At 37.3% G+C, this 22,240-nt stretch overlaps 5 protein-coding genes across 6 annotated transcripts in view; 3 read left to right on the forward strand and 2 right to left on the reverse strand.

Moving 5' to 3' along the window:
- The window catches only part of LOC131684675 (protein neuralized), a 90,332-nt gene extending 83,280 nt beyond the window's left edge, over positions 1-7,052 (reverse strand). Inside the window, exon 1 of the mRNA XM_058967752.1 lies at positions 6,666-7,052. Coding sequence (XP_058823735.1) covers positions 6,666-6,690 — 25 coding nt within the window. The 5' untranslated portion in view covers positions 6,691-7,052. The remainder of the gene's footprint in view (positions 1-6,665) is intronic.
- Positions 7,053-8,416: 1,364 nt separating this feature from the next.
- LOC131681643 (small ribosomal subunit protein uS10m) lies at positions 8,417-9,257 on the forward strand. Its single transcript, XM_058962562.1, has 3 exons — positions 8,417-8,552; positions 8,610-8,851; positions 8,915-9,257. Exons 1-3 carry the CDS (start codon positions 8,544-8,546, stop codon positions 9,162-9,164), a joined length of 501 nt encoding a protein of 166 aa, XP_058818545.1. The 5' UTR covers positions 8,417-8,543; the 3' UTR covers positions 9,165-9,257.
- A 4,985-nt stretch (positions 9,258-14,242) lies between these two features.
- LOC131684676 (interleukin enhancer-binding factor 2 homolog) lies at positions 14,243-15,839 on the forward strand. Of its 2 annotated transcripts, none has more exons than XM_058967754.1 (2): positions 14,243-14,382; positions 14,481-15,839. In XM_058967754.1, the coding sequence occupies exon 2, from the start codon at positions 14,499-14,501 to the stop codon at positions 15,687-15,689; it is 1,191 nt and encodes a 396-aa protein (XP_058823737.1). In that variant the 5' UTR covers positions 14,243-14,382; positions 14,481-14,498; the 3' UTR covers positions 15,690-15,839. The 2 variants fall into 2 exon arrangements, with proteins under 2 accessions (XP_058823737.1, XP_058823738.1); XM_058967755.1 differs by having other exon boundaries at positions 14,249-14,382; positions 14,449-15,839.
- A 302-nt stretch (positions 15,840-16,141) lies between these two features.
- LOC131684677 (uncharacterized) lies at positions 16,142-17,705 on the forward strand. Its single transcript, XM_058967756.1, has 3 exons — positions 16,142-16,182; positions 16,252-16,543; positions 16,605-17,705. Exons 1-3 carry the CDS (start codon positions 16,177-16,179, stop codon positions 17,174-17,176), a joined length of 870 nt encoding a protein of 289 aa, XP_058823739.1. The 5' UTR covers positions 16,142-16,176; the 3' UTR covers positions 17,177-17,705.
- An 86-nt stretch (positions 17,706-17,791) lies between these two features.
- LOC131684678 (proteasome subunit alpha type-2) lies at positions 17,792-18,818 on the reverse strand. Its single transcript, XM_058967757.1, has 3 exons — positions 18,664-18,818; positions 18,281-18,613; positions 17,792-18,222 (listed from the first exon to the last, which is right to left on the reverse strand). Exons 1-3 carry the CDS (start codon positions 18,702-18,704, stop codon positions 17,892-17,894), a joined length of 705 nt encoding a protein of 234 aa, XP_058823740.1. The 5' UTR covers positions 18,705-18,818; the 3' UTR covers positions 17,792-17,891.
- Positions 18,819-22,240: the final 3,422 nt, after the last annotated feature.

Here is a 22,240-nt window from a genome sequence, read left to right on the forward strand (position 1 = left end):
CGAAACGAAAAGGTAGCATAGTTGCCACCGCCTTATAAAGGGTTAAACTATGTAATTGCTCCTATGTCTGAGTAAACTAGACAACTGAACTAATTACAGGTTTGTTTGGATTCCGAAATGTGTATTTTAAAACTTATGATACAAAAATATATAAGACCCAAAAAAGTAAACAAATGCAGTTCAAATATCTTTTTCAGTAGAGGCTATCTCAGAATAATTCGTAATTCAATTAAAAACCACAAGATTTCAAATAAAATCCCGATCAGTACCAGAGTACAGTAAGAGTCCGTTTTTGGCATGATTCCATTTTTGGCAACAAAAATGTTCCGTTTTTAGCAACAAATGGGTTCCGGTTTTGGCAACATTAATTTTGTTCATAGTATATCTTTTGAAAAATGCTCAATAATCATTTTGTTGTAATAATGGATATCGCTTTCGACTTTATTTCCAAGCATAGGAGTCATATTCACTATATTTTATGGAGGCGGGCATAGCGAATAAAGTTAAATTTGTTGATTTTTTCTATTATTTCATTCCATTTCACATATTTTTATATAATAAATGTTCTTGTGACATTTGTGATGTCACAAATTGAAAATAAAAGCTTTTAAGGTAAGGTTCCATTTTTGGCACGGTTCCAGTTTTGGGAACTGAAAAAAAAATTGTTGCCAAAAACGGAATCCTACTGTACCACTATGCGACCACCATCGCCCTTACCACTACGCCTGTATAGAAGAAAATTGAAACGTGAGCGACCCGATGGTCTGATGACTTGAAGGATTCCCCGCAGATCCAAAGATTACCATCCTTCCACCCGGTACTCCACGACCTACTAGACTGAGCCGCTAATTTGTGTTGCAGATCTCCCGGTTGTCCGGAAGTTGCAAATTTTGCTCTTCTTTGCCTGTCATCATTGCTACACCGATGTTGGAAATAAGCCCCCCTCTGAATATTTCACGCCAAGCATACGCCTTCGTAAAAAATCAAATTTGTTATGTATTCCTAGTTTTAATAGCAGATAGCAGTAATTTTTATTTTTCATTAAAACTATTGTTTCCCACCTTGTAATTCGATTTATATCCCTTGTTTTAAGATAACTGTGAAATTTCTCATCAAAACAGACGGCGCCGGTGGTTGAATGATATGAATGAGTGACCGCCATTCATTCCAATTGGTCTGGGTCAATTTCCAGCCGAGCTCGTGTTGAGATTTCTGAAGTGAAAAAATCTTGTAGTGTCATGTCTTCCTTCGTTAGCCCGTTAGTCCCCGGTCCCCCTATGAGTAGATGATGGATCGATATCTAATCCAGAGTCACCTCTCTGTCGTCGGTAAAGAAGAAGAAGTTGAATCCAACTTCCTATATAAACAAATATATATCCTCCTTCCGTGATACATGTGGAGTGCGCAGTAGTTATACGGCCAAGTATCGGACTAACCATTCCTTCCCTTTCCTTCCGCGATCTACGTTCTCGGGTCTGGCCGGCACCGGTATTGATCAATAAACACTTTAGGATTACCAGCAGTAGTTAGTTGCACATTGAAAAATTTTTCGCTACTCCCAAGCATAATTATCTACTGATTCCCTATGCAACTTTCAGCTAGTCCAGATCGATAACGGAGTAGCAGCCCAGGAGTGGGTCGCATAAGCTCAATTGTGAAATTTCTAATCAAAACTTGTTCTTGCTGTATATTAAACTGAATTTTTAGATTGTTGGCAAATATTTCGTGAAAAACTATTGCTCCCTCATTGTATTTCAAGCTAGACTTCTTGTTTAAAAATTGTTCATGAAAAAATCTATATATAAAAAAATATCATTCTAACCTCCTAGTTTCATGTTATGTAAAATGTAAAAACCAAAGAATCTGGGACTGCCAAGCTAACACATTTGTGTCTACCAAATGAACGATTTCAAATATGTACTACCCCAGGTTTAAAAAACAAACAATGTATCTCTTTAATTTGAATTTATCAAAATTCCAACAAAATTTCCAATCAACTGGTTATTGTCAAAAGAAGGCAAAATCTAGAAAATAGTGGTTATAATATTTAATATCTATGTAGTTGCAATTATATTAAATATTTTTGATTCCATTTTAATACATTAAAAATCCAAAAATAATTAAAAGTAACTGTTCATTATCAAAAAAGGCAACACTTCGAAAAACACGAAATTTTATTTTATATTTTTGGAGAACATGCTACGTAAGTCGCAACAAAAGCGATATCTCTTCTATTCATTGAATTCATGGAATCACAATGATCAGCAAAATCAGAACTTCATAAGTTCAGTTATTTACAAAATATTTCAAAAAATAATAACTCTTTTCTATATTTCTCCCTAGTGGAGAAAAATGTAGGTAAAAACTATTGTCCTCCACTAAGGAGAAAATTGTTTTAAACCACATAAGTGCGTTAAGGGCACAAGTTTCTAGCGTTTTGGAGTAATTTTGATGAGTACCATTTTTGAACCGAAAAGAGAAATATTGCGATTTCGCAATTTATCTTTACGTGGTTCAGAAGGAAAAACAAGTGCAGTGGGAAGATATAAATGACTTTTATCGATCCTTCTGAGGAAAATAGTCGAAATTACCCATCAAACAACAAACACTATTGATTTTTTGCGACTTCATTGACACAAATAATTGATGTTACGACAAAATTTATTGATCAGTTTGATTAAAGAGGAATATTTACATCTATATATGTACACGGGGATTATTTCAATTAATCCAAAATATGCAGATAAATTCCACCATGTTCAATTGCAAAATATCTTTGAAAATTTCTATTTATAACATCAAACGGTCAATGCATGGTCTACCAATCGAGCAAAAATCAGTATTCTATTCTTGCTCTTATATGAAGCAAACCAAACTCTCTCCTATTTTCTTCGGTTTGCAACATTTGGTAATTTTTAACCACTCAAGAAATAACTACCGAATGATTTTGCTTTGTAATTGACACTCATTACCGAACGTTCAGCTTTCGAAAGTTCGACAAAAAATACTCAGAACAGAATGTATCAAACTCTTGTATCATTGAATAAAAATTTGCGTCCTAATCTAATTTTACGAAACAAAATTACCTAGACAAGCTCGGTCATCTCGAAGTTGTAAGCAACAATATATGTTTCAAGATGCATTAACCAAATCAGCTGAGCAACATAAAACGCAAGGTGTAAAGCAATCTGCTGCCGTTACTCCGTTTCTCTTATCCCAACGGACAAGACAGAATGAAAGATGCACTTGTTTCAACGATGATTTTGTTTTTCATCATCCTTTCCAGTTTCGCTTTTCACATTGATCTTTTCGACTTTCGTGCCCATTGCGACAGGTGGAAAGCAGATTGTGTAGGAAAAAAAGTTGGGGGCAGCAGGCGCATCCTGACTGTCGGAGCATCGACGGGATCCATAAAAATCGATTAGAGGCAGAGCTGATATTCGACTAGCATTCGACAGGCAACTTCCGGTTCGTTAGTAATATGCTCGGAAAACTCGTGTCGTGATAAAAAACACGATGTAATATTAATTTTGAACTTTTCAAGTAGCCTAGCATAGAATGTACGTCTCGTAAAATGCAACACAATGCAGTGTTTGAAAAATGTTGTACATTCCCAAAATTGATTGAAACCATTTTCAGGGTGATTCGGAACAAAAAATGTCATTTTTCAGCCGATTTTCGATTTTTCAACAGTTTTATACAAAGAAAAAAATAGATATGATAAGTATATTATAATATTTTGTACGAAACATTGGGCGAACGAAAATGTAAACGCATCTTTCTTTGACACTACTTTTGTCGACAATTATTTTGTAAAAATTATTTATTTGGATCACACTTTCTATACAACCTTGACCCCTATCCTTTTGCTTGATTGACTGTCCAGATGCTAACTGATCTGGCTGAACCCCTATTGTAATAAGACCGATAGTGTCGAACAAGGGAATTTTAAGCTATTTTACATTTTTGTAAACCATTGAAAAAATCTTTTTAAAATGTTTAAGGTTATAACACATTTCGAATGTTCAGTTCTATCGATGTATTTAATTAAAGGGGAATTTTATTCTTCATTCAATGATCCGAATACGAATCTAAAATTGATTTTGTGTTTTAAGGAACGTTTTATCACATTGATAGGTGCTATAAACGCCGAACTCTGCAGAAAAAGCAGGTCAAAATCGTCCAATGCAGTTCCTTTGTAGGCCAAACATCGGGCGACGTCCAATAGATCGTTGTACAGTAGGGTGGGGCAAAATGATCGTTTTTTCAGCACAGCACTTTTTTGGTTCCTTTTGGGGTCCCAAACAACTGTGCAAAATTTGGGGTCGATTGGTGTTGACCCGGCGTGGCGCATTGCGTTTGAAATTTGTATGGAGATTAGTATGGGAAAACCTACATTTTTGCATTTTTAATTCTACAGACTAAAATTCTAAACAAATAGATAAAAGTATAGTCCAGAATATGCTGAACAACTTTGCCGAAGGATGTATGGTATTAGAATGTTTCTAAGCCAAGTTATAGCTGTTCAAAGTTCGATACATCGAATTAAATGCCAAAAATCATTTTTATTGCCAACACTGCGGGTGTACCAATGGTATTTCATATAGCATTCCGAAATAAAATTATTTATTTTAGATTTACCACATTGGTATGTTTGAATGAATTATTCAAAAGCCTTAGCTCAATTTCATGAGGTAGTTGAGCAATAGGGCGTAATGAGGGGTGATGGGGGGGGACTTTAATATGTAGAAATTCGAACTGAAGTGTTGTCTAGTTGGATTGTTCAGATGAATTATTTCAAAACATTTACACATTGTCCTACGCATAATAGTAACGATGAAATAAAACATACTATATCCATTTGCCTTGACTTTTATCAATAGAAGTTATGTTACAGACTGAATCAAAATTGAAATTTTAATGTCGAGTTGATATGTCAGAGGATTATATTTCGGTATAATACGCATGATTTGATAGCATGCTCATTTCTATGCTGTTCGATCACGAGGAGTGAAGCTAATTTCTGGATTTCAACATAAAATCTACCAGATCCCTACATCAATTTTTGCTTCAGGTGATCGAGCAGCATCGAAATGAGCATCCCATCAAATCATAGTGCGTATTAAACTGAAATATAATCAATGCAATCCTCTGACATATCAACTCGACATCAATTGATTCAGTCTGTAACGTAACTTCTATTGATATAAGTCAAGGCAAAAGGATGCAGTATGTTTTATTTCAACGTTACTATTATGCGTAGGACAATGTGTAAATGTTTTGAAATAATTCGTCTGAACATTTCAACTCGACAACATTTCAGTTCGAATTTCTACATATTAAAGTCCCCCCCCCACTCACCCCTCACTACGCCCTATTGCTCAACTACCTACGCTCATGAAATTGAGCTAAGGCTTTTGAATAATTCATCCAAACATACCAATGTGGTAAATCTAAAATATATAATGTTATTTTGGAATGCTATATGAAATACCATTGGTACACCCGCAGTGTTGGCAATAAAAATGATTTTTGGCATTTAATTTGATGTATCGAACTTTGAACAGCTATAACTTGGCTTAGAGACATTCTAACACCATACATCCTTCGGCAAAGTTGTTCAGCATATCCTGGACTATACTTTTATCTATTTGTTGGCATACTACAAGAAGAATTGTAGTCTGTAAAATTAAAAATGCAAAATTATAGGTTTTCCCATACTAATCTCCATACAAATTTCAAACGCAATGCGCCACGCCGGGTCAACACAAATCGACCCCAAATTTTGCAGTTGTTTGGGACCCCAAAAAGTACCAAAAAAGTGTTGTGCTCGGTTGATGCGGCTATGATTACGTTTTTCCATATAACAATGCCCCACCCTATTGTACAGGTGTCCATTACAGGACCTGTGTTAGGGGTGTTGGGCGATTTTGAAGTATTTGGTGGGCTTTTCCGTGGGATCATTTTGGGACGAACTCGTCTTGTCCTGCTAATAAGTTTTCAGATCAGAGTAGTTCACTCGATACTGCTACAAATGATCTTAGAAACGTTGCCGTGTTCATTGATTTCAGGTTCCAGACGATTAAAAGTCCCGAAAAGTATCCCACATGTTTCATTAGGGTCTTTAAGGGTATGTTTAAGGGATAAGGGTTACTGAATTTTATCATTGAGTGAATAGTTTAACTTCCTTGACCTGATTCAAAGTATGTACTAAGAAGTTATCGTGTTCAATAAAACGACAAAATTACAAATTATAAACATTATTTAAGTTTTCATTTTTTTATTCTTCTTCTAATAATATAACTTTAAAATAAAATTTCTGTAAGTTTTGCAGCCTTACAAAACATATATTAGAAAATGCACATTTTTACTAAATATTTGAGATCGTGTCTCGCATTTGTTCAGAAAATATCTACACGAATCAATGCTGACCTGAATCAATGTTAATATAACAACAGGTTACCGTGTACAATAGTTGACAATAAATTAAATAAATCTAAATCATTTCGCATTACGCCCTAATCTTCAGAAGATCGAATCAGAATACGGAAATAAATCTTACACCACGGGATGCTGCATTATGTAAGGTCCAAATATAGCAATCAGCTGTTCCAGAAGCTTTCCAGTTATGTATATTCAAAAGAACTAAACAATTCCGCACTTACCAGAGTTACTGATAGTTTGTCCCATGGTGATCTCATCAGAATCTCTCTTAGTCCTGGGAGCGGGCAGGTGTAGACACCTTATAAGAAAATTCCTTTACTCCTTCCTCAGGCAAAACTGCATTCCATACGGCACATTCCAGTTAGAACAATTCGCAATGATTGCACAAGCACTGCAGCGTTCGTTAAAAATCCCGCTCAGCACTTCATCATAATGCATAACATGAAATAAAATGCGAAACTTCCGACAATTATTTACTAATACGTATTTTCTATAATAAATTGAGGATATTAGCGTCACAGAAGTTTAACTAAAAATTCACTTGGTTCTAAATTCTAGCGGTTGTCAAAGAATCAGCAAGCACAAAAAGTAAAAAAAGCGTGCATGCTGTCATCGCAGCTGGAATAAAACACAAGAGATAGCAAGACAGGGTAACACAAAACAGAAACATAATTTTCGATGTTTTATGTAGGATTCTTATTTTTTGCCACTGTCGAATTGGATAAACGCACGGTTAAATAAAACAACCTGCAGAATAAGTTGTTTTAACTTACTTTTGTGTTGTGCATCGCTTTCGCACTTATTAGTGTTGTCAAAAACAAAAAGAGAGATTCGACTCAGTCGAGGTCTTCCGTGGAGGAAGGTACTTTTGAGTTGTTTGGGTTGAACTCAAAATTAGGTAAATTCAACTTAAATTTGAGTATAAAAAACCTATCAATGAGTTGTAATTTTTGCCGTGGTTTATTGGAAACTACCTTCAACACGGTTTACCTAATTTTAAGTTCCCCCACGATACCACGAGATTGAGTCAAAGGAACTCAATTTTAGGTAGTTTTTCGTTTCCGTGCGGTCCTCATATCCAGATCCAATATATTGGCGAATTAATGGAAAACCCATAAATATCTCAATCCTATTTGAATGCTCATCCTCGATCCAACTTTTTTTCATTGCTCCATCAATACATTGTGTTCAATAAAATTACAATTACATTATTGTCCATACTATCTAGGGCCGTAACAGAACAGCTCAGTAATTTTATAAAACAACCTACAATAAGTCCAGATGATTGGCTACAATACTATATTTTATTTTTTGTGTATTCAATACACAAAAATAAAGTGCATGTTTTGCAGCAAATTTCAATATAAAGTCGACTTTTACAGTAAAAAAGAGAGGGAACACAAAAATATGTCAATGTTGTCAATACATTAGTTTCTCAGAAACAGTAATATCCTATGTGAATTTACCGTATCATTTTTGTGGTACAGGGGTAGTGCACTTGTGATGCATTTTTAAAAATCATCTAAATTAGTTACATTTTCTTTACAGCAAAATAGAAATTGCGTTGCGTGTAAGATGTCAAAATTCTGCAAGAAAATAACTCTACATCCAACAAAATATCGGGGAGGGAGTCCAAAAGGGATACGAAAATAGAAACGAAATTGTTTTTTGTAAATAAATGCAATGCAATTTTAAATACAACAAAGCTAAGTCTAACAACAGCAACCAAGCACAATAACCATGATAACTTTTTTTCTATATAAATGTTTGTTCAATAAATTTCAGTCCGGGTTAGAAGTACCTCGTTGTACTGGGAAAGTATTGTAATGTTCTAATATTGCCCGAAAAGAGAATTCATACAGATCTGAAAAGAATTTAACAACAATATGCTAAAGCTGAGGTGACATTATCACAAAAAAATCTATTAGTTATTCCTATCGCTATATCTGGCAACGCTGGTGGGAAATGGAAATATTTAAAAACATCGCACGAAACGTCAAAGTTCTCCTTTCATGTTTTGCTCGATCGTTCTGCAGTTTCCATATTGTTTACATCACTCATAATTTATAAAAATTTCCCGTTTATTAACGCATATCGGCATGTTGCAGGTAAAATATAAATCTTAAGTTCTAGAAAATGTTTTAAAATATACTATCACCATATAGGCATTTAATTTACACCGTTTAAGAACGGTGACGTCCACCTGGTTCACCGCTGCAAAGTTTTGTTCGACAGAAACTACCGCAGTTGAAACCGGCGCAAGCCATGTGGCATCAAAACCCGTGCCCGATAAGCTGTACAGTCGGGTTGAACTGGAGATGAAAGGTATCGACCCGGAAGTGATGAAAAGTTATGCATATTTTGCCCAAACTGCTGCCGGACATTTGGATATTGAAGTTGGGAAACAGTATGTTGAACTCAGCGTTGTATGTAGGTATCTAGTCATCCAACTTATTTGAACTATTTTTAGGTGGGCTCTGCGGAAAGCAGTCAAGGATCGTTTGACGCTGCTGAAGTCGGTTCACATCTACAAGAAGCACCGGGTGCAATATGAGATTCGAAACTATTATCGGTTTATGCATTTCCACAAGCTGACTGGATCTACATTGGATACCTTTTTGGAGTATATAGAACGAAATCTACCCGAAGGTGTAGCTCTTAAGGTTACCAAAGTGGAACTACAAGAAATGCCAGAACACTTGAGATCGGAGAAGTTATGAACGATTGGTTGTCAATTTAAGCAATTCAAATTCAGATATCCGCTAAGAAGTAGTACGTAAACCTAAAATAAATCGTATGGTAGAAAACAAAAACGTGTGCTTATGCAGATAGTAATAGCCGATTATGTCGGTAAGTTCGGTGATTATTCTAGAATATCAATAGGGGAACACGGGTTATTAAGATCGTGAGGGTAATTCGGACCCCTCGATTTCTCTGAAAATCGTAAGACTTTCTGACTGTCGTACATATTCGTGGAACTGCTATTCCAAAACAAATTTTGAAAGCTGAATCTAATTCTTTGTTTTTTTAGAAAGGAGATACCTACGTGTTTCATTTTTTTCCATCCTCAAAACAAAAATCATGGGCCCTATTCTCACAGTCACGTCACCTAGTGACTAGAGGAAAATTTCCTTCTAGTCACCAAGTGACGTGACTGTGAGAATAGGGCCCCATTATTATAGTAAAACCGTGATTAAATCAATAAATGAAAGTGAAAAAAATAATAGGTAAGTGTTTTGGAAAGCTTGAGGCTCTTATTTTGTGGAATGATTTTTGTTTGGATGAAAACTCATATATTCAAAACGCTCACTACTTGGATGAAATGAACGTACGGGGCTATTCGGACCCCCTATTGCATCAAGATCAACCCAAATTCAGCGGCTTGCGGCTACGCGCACGCTACAGCAAAGAAAATGCACGATGCGCCAAACGACAGATTAAATCTTATAACGCAATAATTTTTTTTGCTTGAGGGGGAGGTAAGGATTTAAGCCTAAAAAAAAAAATTTTTGCGATTTGTTTTTACAAATTTGGGTGAAGCAAATTCACCAAAACTTTTGTGCATTATAATGTATCATTTCAACAACATTCTGTAATTTTTAAATGCAAAAATATTGGTAAACGACTCGGTGATTAAGCTTTTTGTAGAACGTCTCTGAAAAATACATGATTTTCGGTGTTATCCATTCAAAAACTACTTAACCGATTTATTTCAAATTTGCACTTTCATGGCACCAAAATGTAGAGGTTTCAGACTACTCTACCCACCTAAAAAGACGATTAGCTTAGGTAGGTCCGAATAGCCCGGGTTCCCCTATTAATTTGGTATGATGGTTGACATTAGTCCGTATTTTCACCAATAATCCACATATTATATATTAATGGATGAGTGATTAACATTGAGTTTATTATGTACGCCAAACAAACAAGGTTGGATAATGAATCCAAGATAATCTTAGATAATATATAGGGGAAAGTAAGGCAATATCGCCATGTGGGTCGAGTTGAGCACTTTCATTTTCTAAGAACAATTTATTTTTTTTTGTTTACACGAATGGTCTGCAAATCATCTGTGGGTGAATGGAGAACAGTGATTCTAGTTATGTAAGGTATGAAAACTAGGCTGGATGGAACTATCCGTGTCAGTCTTGGATATCACATACATTTGGAGCAGCATCAGATGTTGCTTCAAGCTGTTCTCAACTCCTATTCGGCAGTTTTCACGCCGTTACCCGCGTTACGGTTTGGTAAGGCCAAACTGGTGCTGAAGGGGGTCAATTGAGGTTGTCTGACGTATTTTTGATGGTCACATCATTAGCCTTTCTGCGCTATAATCGACAGACAGCCTTAGTTGATTATAAGATGAGGGATTTATATTTAATGTGGTAAAAAATTTCTCTTTTTCTTAGAGATCCTTTCTATGAGACGGTCGACCGACGGCGTCGATATGCCGGAAAAGATGTGCAGCGGTAAGAAATTTTAAACATGAGAGAATGAAACTACCATTGAAATGAAATCTGTAAGTAGATTTAACAAAATTCTTAATTTCAGGAACTGTACGAGATGGCGCTGGGCCTTTGGCCTTCGACTGGCATGGTCCATTTTCATTGATTCGGAAGTCTTCTTGGCTGGTTGGTAGATATATGCTCCTACTTGCAAGTTGATCAATTCGCTTGGGTGGGAGACATGTGGATCCTACTAGTTTTCGACTCTTTTGATCATGGATATGAGGCTAGTTCAGGAAAGGAGTGCAGGAATGGCACCTAAGAGATAGTTAATTGTTCTTATGATTATTAAACTCGACCAAGCACACCGGTTCTCAGAAATGATAAGCAACCCTTTCGGGTCGGTGTGGTCTATTCGAGTCAAACCTGGTGGACATTCGGTTCGAGCAAACTTTATGGGGAATAGTGGATAAATATTTCTTATGGCTTTATGGGCAGAGATTCTTTGCGAAATCCTAAAATATCTTCACTGGTATAGCTACTTAGGATAATAATAATAGAAAAATTGAGGGTTTGCCTGGTCCATAATGTAATGAATACGTATATTGACTAGAACAGAGATAAGTGCAACGGTGAGACGGTAGGTGTACAGTTAATGCACATAGGTTGCAGAAATAGGTTGTTGAGACAGCCCGATTGCACACTGATAAATAACAATAACGAATGGTCTGCAAATCGTCATTAGATAATGCATTATTTCAACTACTAAATAAAACAAATCTTAATCCCCACAAAATACAAAAATCTGACGGGATGTCAAAAACTTGAAAATGTTGTAAGAATCCAGCTATATAAAATAAGCATTCGCTTGACGTATGCATACGGTAGCTAAAAAAATTATGACGCAAAATGAGCACCACGCAAATATCTATAAATTTATGCATTAAATTTCATAAAGTTATCTTTATGTGAACGTTTTGTACATGAGACTACTACGAACGAAGAAAAGTAATATTTTCTCGCGAAAAGTACTCAATGAATTTCATAAGAACAAAATAAGAATTAATGTAAAAAAATAAATGATAAATAAGATTTTTAGTGTTAATAAGCGACATAAGTTTTAAATTTTTTTTATAAAATGTGACTTTGGCTCTTAAGATTGCTCATATTGCCACACAAGGTAAAATAGCAAACCAAAAGTCGGTATTACACACAATGATTATTTTCAAATATTTTGAAAAATTTTCAGCGCGTTTGATATTTGAATGGGAAGAATATATTTCATTCTACCAATAGGGAGAGCTTTGGGATTATTCGCTTATACTGCTACAAATATATTAGCCTTCAACCTCATATTGCCTCACTTTCCCCTATCTAGCGCGTCATCCGATGTTGTTTCATCAAGCTGTTGTTAACCCTTAGGTACCCAACAGCGTAGCGACGAGAAGTTGAGCTAGGGTGGTACCAACGTTAGTCGTTGGTGGTACTAAGGAACATGATTGTTTTAGGTACAGTTCTAGGTCTACTTTTAAATTCGTATATGAAATATAACGCTGGGGAATAAACTCTTAGGTTAAGGTGATCAGTTATATTATTCATTGTAGAACTCATTTTTACAAAATTGCATATAGCCTAGGGGCAGATCACTCTAGGAATGTATAACAAATTTGCATCAACTTTGAAAAAATGCATTTAATTTCCATTTTTGCATCACTCCCTCGCAGAAAAGATTACTTATGGCGATTTCGCTTGAACCTGAAACTGAGTCAGGTTCTAACCCCAACCGCTGTCACTTCATACATTTTGACAGCAGTTGGGGTTAGGAACTGACTCAGTTTCGCCTCAAACGAAAACCACATTAACAATCGTCCTACGCAATCCACTTTGTTCGATGTTTTGTTGAATGTAGGGCTGTTTTTTGTAGGGTTTTGACGTCTTACACGCAACGCAACATATATTGCACGCAACGCAAAATGCATTACGAATTTCTATTTTGATGGAAAAAATGCATTTAATTTCACTGATTTTTAAAAATGCATCACAAGTGGTCTGCCCCTAGCATATAGCAGTATTATGCTGTAATGGGCAGTGCATTCCTCGGCCATTCCAAACCTGCGACGGGACGAGCGGGTACGAGAACATCTAACCTCAAATGCAGCCAGGCGGAAATGTCAAATGCAGCCAGTCCATTTATTTTTTTTTAATTTTTGATTATAGAGGTTTTATCCTTAGGGTCCATTCACTTCCTTTTGGGTTAGAGAAATCTCTTTTAGAAACATCTTTAACGCTATGTGCGGGGTTGGGAATCGAACCCAGGTTAGCTGCGTACAAGACAATCGATTTACCAACTACGCTATGCCCGTCCCCCTCCAAATAAAATGTATTATGCAGAAAAAGAGGCTAAGCGAGACGAACGATAAAATGTACAGAAAAAAGAAAAGATCCATTCGATATCTGTCCAAACCATTCTCAATGCTTGTTGGAAATGGAGAGGAGCGCCAATTCCCTCGGCTTTTTTCAAATGTTTACACTAGAAAAACTAGAGTTCTAGAGTTTTTCTAGTTTACACGAGTATTATAAACTTATTTGTTCGAACATGGATTCACTATTTTGAAATGGATTTTTTCATATCTGTAAATCGTACCATCGATTCACTATTTTGGAATGGATTTGTCCATATCTGTAAATCATACCATCGTTGAGATACAATGCATCAGATTGACAATCGATTATTTGTGCACAATAAATTGTATGCGTTTTGAACATAACTTCCAATGAATATACAGAATATGAATGTGATTGTCATCAGAGTTGAGTTATATGTTTCCAATATTTTTATGAGATTTCTCATTTCGTTTGGCATATTTGGCAAATATGTGACACCGTGTAGATCGAGGGGCAAGCACTAAATCTTCAATACGACGCAGTGCCAAAAGTCTTACATAATTAGTTACTTTAAATACCATTAAGTACCATAAAGTACATTGAGTACCGCAAAGATTCCAAAAAGTACGTGTAAAATTCATTGTACTTGAATTACTGAAACGATTTTAAGTACAGCACCTTCGTACTTTAAATAGGCAAAATATTTTAATTACCATCAATATGTACTTTAAATACTTTAAGTATGTACACATCGATATTAATTACATTAAGTACCTTATTAAGTACAACAGCAGAATACTTTCATTATTTACTTTAATTATATTCAAAATACGCTGGTATTTTCAATACGACGCGCTCAAACCAGCTAGTGCTTGCCCCTCGGTGTAGATATCATTCTAGTGCTTCTCGCCAGAAGGCGCACAGTACTCACTTTGCGATGTCGATGCCTGAGTTCAACTCTGTATTCACCGGCATTCGTTCATTCGGCCATATTTATGTCAAATTTTTCTTATCCATTCTGTTGCAGTCTGTGCTGAGATCTACAAAAATTGTAGTTTAATTGCTGCAATAAAAGAATATTAGTATAAAAATAGTTGTATCGGATTCGGTAAGTTATATTTGCCATAATAAAACTACATTTTCTAAGAAATTTTAAATGTTTGAGTCTTAACAGTGTCCCAACATTATTGATTATTTTGCCGACAGATTAGCAGCCATATCGTCATGGTTCGCACAGGAATGATTCGTGGCCGCGGCATGGGAATGGGTATGCGCGGTATGAGAGGTGCCCCGTATCTGAATAAGAAGAGCTTTTTACCACGACATCCGTTTGATTTAACTCTAGCCGAAATGGCTTTCGAAAGGGTTACGCCTGCCCCCGAAGATACTGTTTTGACGAATGCGTTGCTCAAGCGCAGCCAGGATCTGACCCCAACTCCACAGGAGCAGACGGCAATTTCCAACCTGGTCACAAAGGTGCAGGCTGTACTGGACAACTTGGTGGTTGCGCCGGGCGATTTCAATAAATGCCAGTTGGATGAGGTTCGTCAGGTGGGCTCCTTCAAAAAGGGAACAATGATGGCCGGTCACAATGTGGCGGATATTGTTATTATTCTTAAGACTCTTCCCACCAAGGACGTTGCCGAAGTGCTCGGTAAGAAGGTTGACGAAGACATACAGAAGTCGATGAAAACAGAGGTGGTTCCAAAGGCAGAAGCGATATCGTTGGAATATAACGAGAAAAGTTTTGAAATATCTAATGCATTGGCTAAGGTGCGTTGTTTGATTGCTACCTTGCCGCAGAACATTCGTAAATTGGACGCGGAAAAGCATCTTGACTTTAAGGTGGTTCAGAGTCACCTGGCTTCCATCAGACATGCTCGTTGGTTCGAGGAGAATGCTCATCATTCCAGTATTAAAGTTTTGATCCGCATACTGAAAGATCTTGCAACCCGTTTCGATGGTTTTGCTCCACTGAATCCTTGGATCTGTGATCTGCTGGCCCATTCCGCCATCATGAACAATCCCAGTCGCCAAGCACTGTCCGTTAACTTGGCCTTCCGGCGGATATTCCAGCTACTCGCGTCTGGTCTGTTTGTTCCGGGATCAGCGGGTATCACCGACCCGTGTGAAGTTGGTCACATCCGTGTGCATACTTCCATGAGCTTGGTTCAGCAGGACGAGTGCTGCATGACTGCGCAAACACTGGTGCGGGTTTTGGCACATGGCGGATACAAGCATATTCTCGGGTTTGTTGAAAACACTACGGTGGCGAAAGAAATGTCAGTGTGGGATGGGGTTGTGGTGTCTCCAATGGAACCTGCTTACGAGAAGCCAACGGAGAAGAAGGAAGGCGAAGAGGAGGACATGGAGTGCGTCGAAGAGTCCACAATGGAGGACGATAATGGTGAGTAGAGATGTTGGGTAGGATTCGGAGATTCTGATAATTATTTGAAATGTGAACCGAATTGTGGAACGCACCTGGTCCATCGCACACAAAACGGCAATTTGAACTCTCATTAAGATACTCCAGCATTTTAAATAATAAACTATGTGTGAACTATATAGTCATTGTAGTTCTGACTGGAAAGAAATTCTATCGTACATATAAGTACTCTGTCTTCTATTTTTTTTATCGGACTGCATATCTTACTGATGCAACAATAATTGTATTATAAATGTCAATTTCTCGTAGAAATTATAGCGCTTGCAATCTTATAAAATGTAATAATTTTGCTTGGATCTTCAATAATAACGGTCCTTCGCACTTCTCACAGTTTTGCGCTACAGTGAGAAAAATTAACCTTTCCGCGAAAAAGTGAGAAAATTGCAGCTCACCGATGACATTTCTGTCTCGTAATCGTTGATGACAGTAGAAAATCAATATCACCAGACTCGGAAAATGGGGGTAAGTCGCCTGGGAAATTATGTCTTAATTTTGCGATACCTATATTAAGGATGTTCGTTCCTGTTGCAGAAAACGCACCTTGTGGACAGCAAATATGACCTGGCCAAGTGTCAGATGTACAACGAAAAGAATTCGTTTGCATTTTGGATCGTGATTATCCTACTGTTTTCACTGGCTTTGGGAAATCTATGTCTTACCTTGACTATTACGGGAATACTAAAAATTTACAAGGGTATGGAGAACATTGAGGTGGTTCAGAGCGATGAAGCAGTTAAATTTTTCGGAAATGTCGATTTTGACCGCATATACAAGCGTGATGGAAAGCTCGAAGGTTTCCATGAGGAACCGATGGAGATAACAGGTAGGACAATATTAAATGAGGTGTGGATGAACTGGTTTAAAAACAAATTTCTTCAATGCAGGCGAGGATGGGTCCGTATCCATCAATCTGGTTAATCGGAATGGCCATTCACACAACAAGATTCATCTGTCCAAAAATGGAAGCACCTTGAAGGGAATCAACCACTTTGAGGTAAAGGACGCTGCATCAGGGCGACCGGTCTTTTCGACGTCGCGACCGACTTATAACATGCCGCTGGGGGCCATTATGTTGCACACGAATCAGGTGAACGCAGGCAGAATTGCCTCGCCAATCAATGATACGCTCAAGTTCCAGACGCGAAATAAATTCACTCTAAAAGGAACCGAAGGAACGCGAATTGAGGCTAAGGAAATGATCTGGACGGCCGATCAAAATATCTACCTCAAGTCGGATAACGGAAGTGTGGTCATTGTAGGAGGAAATGGGATATTTATCAACGTCAACAGTTTACCGATCGTTCAAAGTGAGCATGGACTGCGAACCGGATACAATCAGTTTAAACTGTGCGTGTGCTATCCAACGGGGAAACTATTTCGTGTTCCGATACCAAAGACGCACAGCATGAGAGTTAGCTGCGCTCATTTCAACAGTTGGAATGATCCGTGTGCTTAAAGTGGCCAGGCGAATGGAGAAAGTGGTCGAATTTCTTTTTGAATTCTAAATGTGTAACAAGTAAAAAAATTACATTATAGAAAACTTGCATTCAGTTACTACCAATTAGGATATCAGTAGAATTGTTATACACTAGCCAAGTAATGTTTGTGTATTTTTATTTAACAGCATTGAAGGGACCAATGCTGTACGATTCAACTACGAGTGATTTCTAAACAAAAAGTAGGAAGTCCGTATTGAGATTGTAATATTTAAGCTTTGTTTTGTAGTTTACTTATATTTTGTTTCCTTAAAGCTCAAGTCTAATGTGTGCTAGTCAATTGCCGAGAATAGCTCTCACAATAAGAAACTTTATTAGCGAATAATTTACCTAATTCACAATATCCATTCATCTACACCGACTGCTGATTAAATTGCAGCGAGATTTAAAGCAACATAAATTTCTTTTTGAAAATGATACCTGCAACTTTCTAAGTAAATTAGTAAGTGTACGATCTAGTTTTTATATATACCCAACTATTACGATTTATGAAACCTTAGGATAGAATAAATAGTAATCAAAAAACTTGTTTTAATTTTGGAGATTGTGATATTGAATACCGTTTACGCAGATACTTAAACCTGACAAATTTTATTCAATACCAAAAATGTTACCATCTCGAATCTATTCAATGCAAACAGTCTTCGGAAAAAAATTAGGAAAACCTCCACCTGCTTACGGAATATTAGCCAGATAATCCTTAACATCAGCCGGGTCCAACCGTCGGAACCCATTGGCATCACAGATGCCAACCTCAATATTATCCGCATTCATTTGTCCCTCGAAACCCTCCTTCAGCGTAAGGATAGCCGTATGAACGGCATCGTCCAGTTCCAGATCTTCACTGTAGCGCTTCTCCAGGAATGTTTTCCCATTGATTGCATTCTTACCCATAGCGGTAGCTTTCCAGGCAAAGTACGCCCCGGACGGATCACACTGGAACAGATAGGGACGATCAGCGTCCCAACCGCAGATTAGCAGGGACACCCCAAATGGACGGACGCCTCTAAACAAAGAAGAGACATGTACATCCCGAACAAAACACAATGTTATATTTTTCTTACCCCGATTGGGTGTACTCCTGCATCACGGTGGCTATCTTCTGCACCAGTTGCGACGTCGGAATGGGCTCCCGGTAGGTTAGATAGTAATTTTGAGCAAGCTTCCGAGCCTGCTTAACCAACAGTCGATAGTCCGGTCCCATTCCAGAGTAGATCATACCGATATGGTTGGTTACCATTTCAACTTTATGAACGCTGTGCTCATCGTACAGGATCGACTTCTGCTTGTTCTCCGTAGCAATCACCACGCCGTTGGATGCCTTGATTCCCACTGAAGGTGCTCCGGCTGATACAGCTGCCAGAGCATACTCGATCTGGACCAACTTACCGGATGGACTGTCGAAAAAAACGTTACTTTTTATTCTATTTTATAAGTTGCATCTTACCTAAAAGTGGTCAGCGAGAAACTGTAGCGTTCAGAGGCCATTCCGGACGCTTTGAATGTAGATAATAGCGTGTAAATAGGTTAAAATTCTAAACAGCCGCACGATTCCACAAGAAAACAGCTTATTCACGAAGAATGACAATTATGACAGCGTGAAGTGCAACATCAAAGGGGCCCATATTATTGGCTCGAATCAAAACTCGTCGAAATGTCAATTGACGATAGGTTCATCCGGAGTGTTCATTTGTGTTTACCTTTTGCTAGCGTTGCCAATTTTATTTTGTGTCCAGCACCCAATGTGGCTACGCCACATCGCTTTTGCGCGTGCTGTCCGACTTCGCTACCGCTCAGTCGGACTTAAACTAGGGATAGCCCCTATGTTTGAGTAAGCCGGGCAAACGAGTGGATCACAGGTTCGCTTGCTTCCGACGGCGGGTCGGTGGCCACCTCGCCCGGGCCTCTGTTATGCGGCTAAGCCGCATCGAAATGGTACTCCTTAAACATTCTAACTTGAATCGGTTGTGTCACCGGAGCCGGAATACGAATTAGATCCAGCCAGCATTCCGGCTGAGTTAAACTGGGAAGTTTAGTAAAATTTAATCTGGAAATAAAATTTTTTTGGCAACGCTCCAGCACCCCGTTGATTTCACCACCTGGGCGCCAGGTTGACGATATGAAATGAACTTTGTTTACTTTCGACAAGTTTTGATTCGAGCCAACAACATCCAGCCCATCAAAGTGAGAACATGAAAAACTGCATCAGGTGCAGCGTTGTCAGATTGTTTTATTTGATATCAGTATTGGCGAATCTACGTTGAAAACGTTCACAGATAGCGCTAGAAGTATAGTCGTGATTCGCTGGTTGCCCAGGCAGAACTGAACATCGGAATTAATACTAGGGGCTAGGAACTAGGGGCAGATGACTTGTGATGCATTTAGGAAAATCAGCTAAATTAAATGCATTTCTTTCCATCAAAATAGAAATTCAAAATGTATTTTGCCTTGCGTGCAATGTATTTTGCGTTGCGTGTAAGACGTCAAAACCCTACAAAAACTAGCCCTATATTCAACACAACGTCGAACAAAGAGCATCAGCGTAGGACGATTGTTAAACAAACTTTTGTGCGAGGGAGTGCAAAGTTGATGCAAAAATGGAAATTAAGTGCATTTTGTCTAATTTGATGCAAATTTGTTAAACATTCCTAGAGTGATCTGCCCCTAGATCTGCTCATATCTCTAATTATTATTTTTTTATTGTTAGTGTGATTGTCAATTGTCACGAGACACTCAGATGCTTTTTAGTTAGACAATGGTCCAACTAGCGGAGGTCCAACTAAAAAGCGCTCCAGTTAAAAAGCGACTACACAATAGAAATGTATAGTGGAATTACGATTATTGTTTCGTCACAATGAAAAATGGTGTTAAAAATTTGATATTTTGGAATATTTGAGAATGAAAATACAATCAATTTTGTTGTTTTTACACTAAATTTCATTATAAAACCGATTTTTACATCGAAAAAGGGGGGTGGTTAGGGGGGGCCCTATTCTCACAGTCACGTCACCTAGTGACTAGAAGAAAATTTCCTTCTAGTCACTAAGTGACGTGACGGTGAGAATAGGGCCTTACGTCAAAGATAAACTCAAGATTACTAGGTCCCATACAAGCCTTTGGAAAACTATGGTTCAGCAACCGTGAACCGGTGAACTCAATAATAGTATGCTTTGGGTATCCTTTCGTTAATAGACGTCGGTAGCGCAGACAAAACGCCATGAATACACATTAACAACATCATGTTGTAAACATGTAGGCAAATTGGGTCATTAATCTATATATAGTTTTCCGCTCCATTCGATAAATTTTTGGTCCAATATTCATAATATAACATTATTTAAAAAAAATTTCGTTGTGTACGTAAAAATGATTTTTGTTTTGTTTTTTAAAATAAATCTTATGTAAACATAGACAACCATACATAGGAAAACTGCGGTTGTTTACATCTGGCCTATCAAGACAACACCCAAAATGAAAAAAAAAACTATATGCATTGGATGGTGTTTATGTCAAATAAACATAACCCAGCGGAAAAACCGGGAAAACATGTATTCATTTTTTTAAATTTAACTTTTATTTTCACGTTTCCTGAGTTCCAGAAAACATTATTGTAAGCACGAAAATCAGCTTTATTGATGGACACGCAGAAAAATAATTTTTATGTCAAATAATATGATGGTTGAAATAATAAATTTACCAAGTTGTTCTGTGTTCAATAAAAAATACATGTTTATATAAATAAAATAATTGTTGAAATAATTCTGAAGAATTTATTGGATCAAACATGGAAAATAGTTGGACCAACAAAATTTTTTATTGATTTTATCATAACAACAATCGAAACAACAAACAACTTTGTTGAATCAATGAGCTCGTTTTGTTGAATAAAACTAATAAAATATTTGGATCAATGCCTGTTAAATGTTCAATACAAAAAACATTTTTGTTAAATCAAATAATATCTTTTATTGTTTCAAACATAACAAATATTTGAATCAATGCATAGCAAATATTGAAGCAAAACTAATTTTATTGTATATAAAATATGCCTGTTCTTTAATAGGAACCAAAGGCCAACTGTCATGGTGACAAATTTAGAACAAACCATTACTCGCTGACAACAGATAACATCAGTACAAATGAACCTCACAAAGTAAATACTTGCCATTGACTTATTGGCCTTTCTCTAAAAACAAGCTACAAACGCATTAATTTTACGCAGTCAAATCATTCTGGAACCGCTTCGGAATCCTGAATAAATGCAGTATGGCCCAGTCAAACCCATTCCGGGATCGGTAAGGAATTCTGAATGGATTCATTATGAGTTCCAGCTTAAAGGGAACAACCGATTTCGACTCAATCGTTTGTTGCATTTGAGCGAGAATCCATAAAAGATTCCAAACCTGTTCCGGAGTAGGTTTGCTTGGAATGAAATGAAATTTTATTACATGCAGCGCATACGATTCCAATCACCGTCCCTTTATGTAGTACCTTTGGCCGTGCGCGTGGTTTATTCCAGATATGTGCTATAATGTAGTGCTTCAGAGTCTCGGCTTTTCCAAAAAGATTGCAGAAGGCGCTCGAATACGCTGTGTCTTCCTGTTGGACCAGAGATGGTGAAGTACAGGAAACTGCCCACTCGAACGGGTATTATTTATCTCTGGTGCGGTGACGTGTTTTCAGTTCTGCGATTGTCGTTTTTAAGCCACACAGGGTGTTTTGATTGAGTCCTGGAATAGAAGGAGGCACCATACAACGCACCGTGTGCATTCGACTTAATTTATTCACTAACTTTCATGACATCATGATTATTTTCAAGCTGCACTTGCGCCCTTCGAGTCCGGAAAATCTGAGTACTATAAGAATTTACCGAAATCTGAATTCCCTGATTTAAAAATAGCGAATTTCTCCAGCATTGACGCACGTGGAAAAAGTTTTCTTCTTTGTAGCAATTTTTATTTTTTATTTGTTTCAATTCAACAAGGACTGTTGATATAATGCATTCAGTCCTTTTGAATCAATTA

Source organism: Topomyia yanbarensis, chromosome 2, assembly GCF_030247195.1.
Source record: "Topomyia yanbarensis strain Yona2022 chromosome 2, ASM3024719v1, whole genome shotgun sequence".
Lineage (NCBI taxonomy): Eukaryota > Metazoa > Arthropoda > Insecta > Diptera > Culicidae > Topomyia > Topomyia yanbarensis.

What these genes read in the sequence shown, in the direction of transcription:
- LOC131681643 (XM_058962562.1), top strand. An exon ending in GATATTGAAGTTGGGAAACA is followed by an intron (nt 8,852 to 8,914) that starts GTATGTTGAACT and finishes AACTATTTTTAG; the next exon opens with GTGGGCTCTGCGGAAAGCAG.
- LOC131684678 (XM_058967757.1), bottom strand. Translation starts at nt 18,704, where the DNA reads ATGGCCTCTGAACGCTACAGTTTCTCGCTGACCACTTTTAG. An exon ending in TTCTCGCTGACCACTTTTAG is followed by an intron (nt 18,614 to 18,663) that starts GTAAGATGCAAC and finishes TTTTTTCGACAG; the next exon opens with TCCATCCGGTAAGTTGGTCC. An exon ending in CAGGAGTACACCCAATCGGG is followed by an intron (nt 18,223 to 18,280) that starts GTAAGAAAAATA and finishes TTCTTTGTTTAG; the next exon opens with AGGCGTCCGTCCATTTGGGG.
- LOC131684676 (XM_058967754.1), top strand. Translation starts at nt 14,499, where the DNA reads ATGGTTCGCACAGGAATGATTCGTGGCCGCGGCATGGGAATGGGTATG.
- LOC131684677 (XM_058967756.1), top strand. An exon ending in GGAACCGATGGAGATAACAG is followed by an intron (nt 16,544 to 16,604) that starts GTAGGACAATAT and finishes TCTTCAATGCAG; the next exon opens with GCGAGGATGGGTCCGTATCC.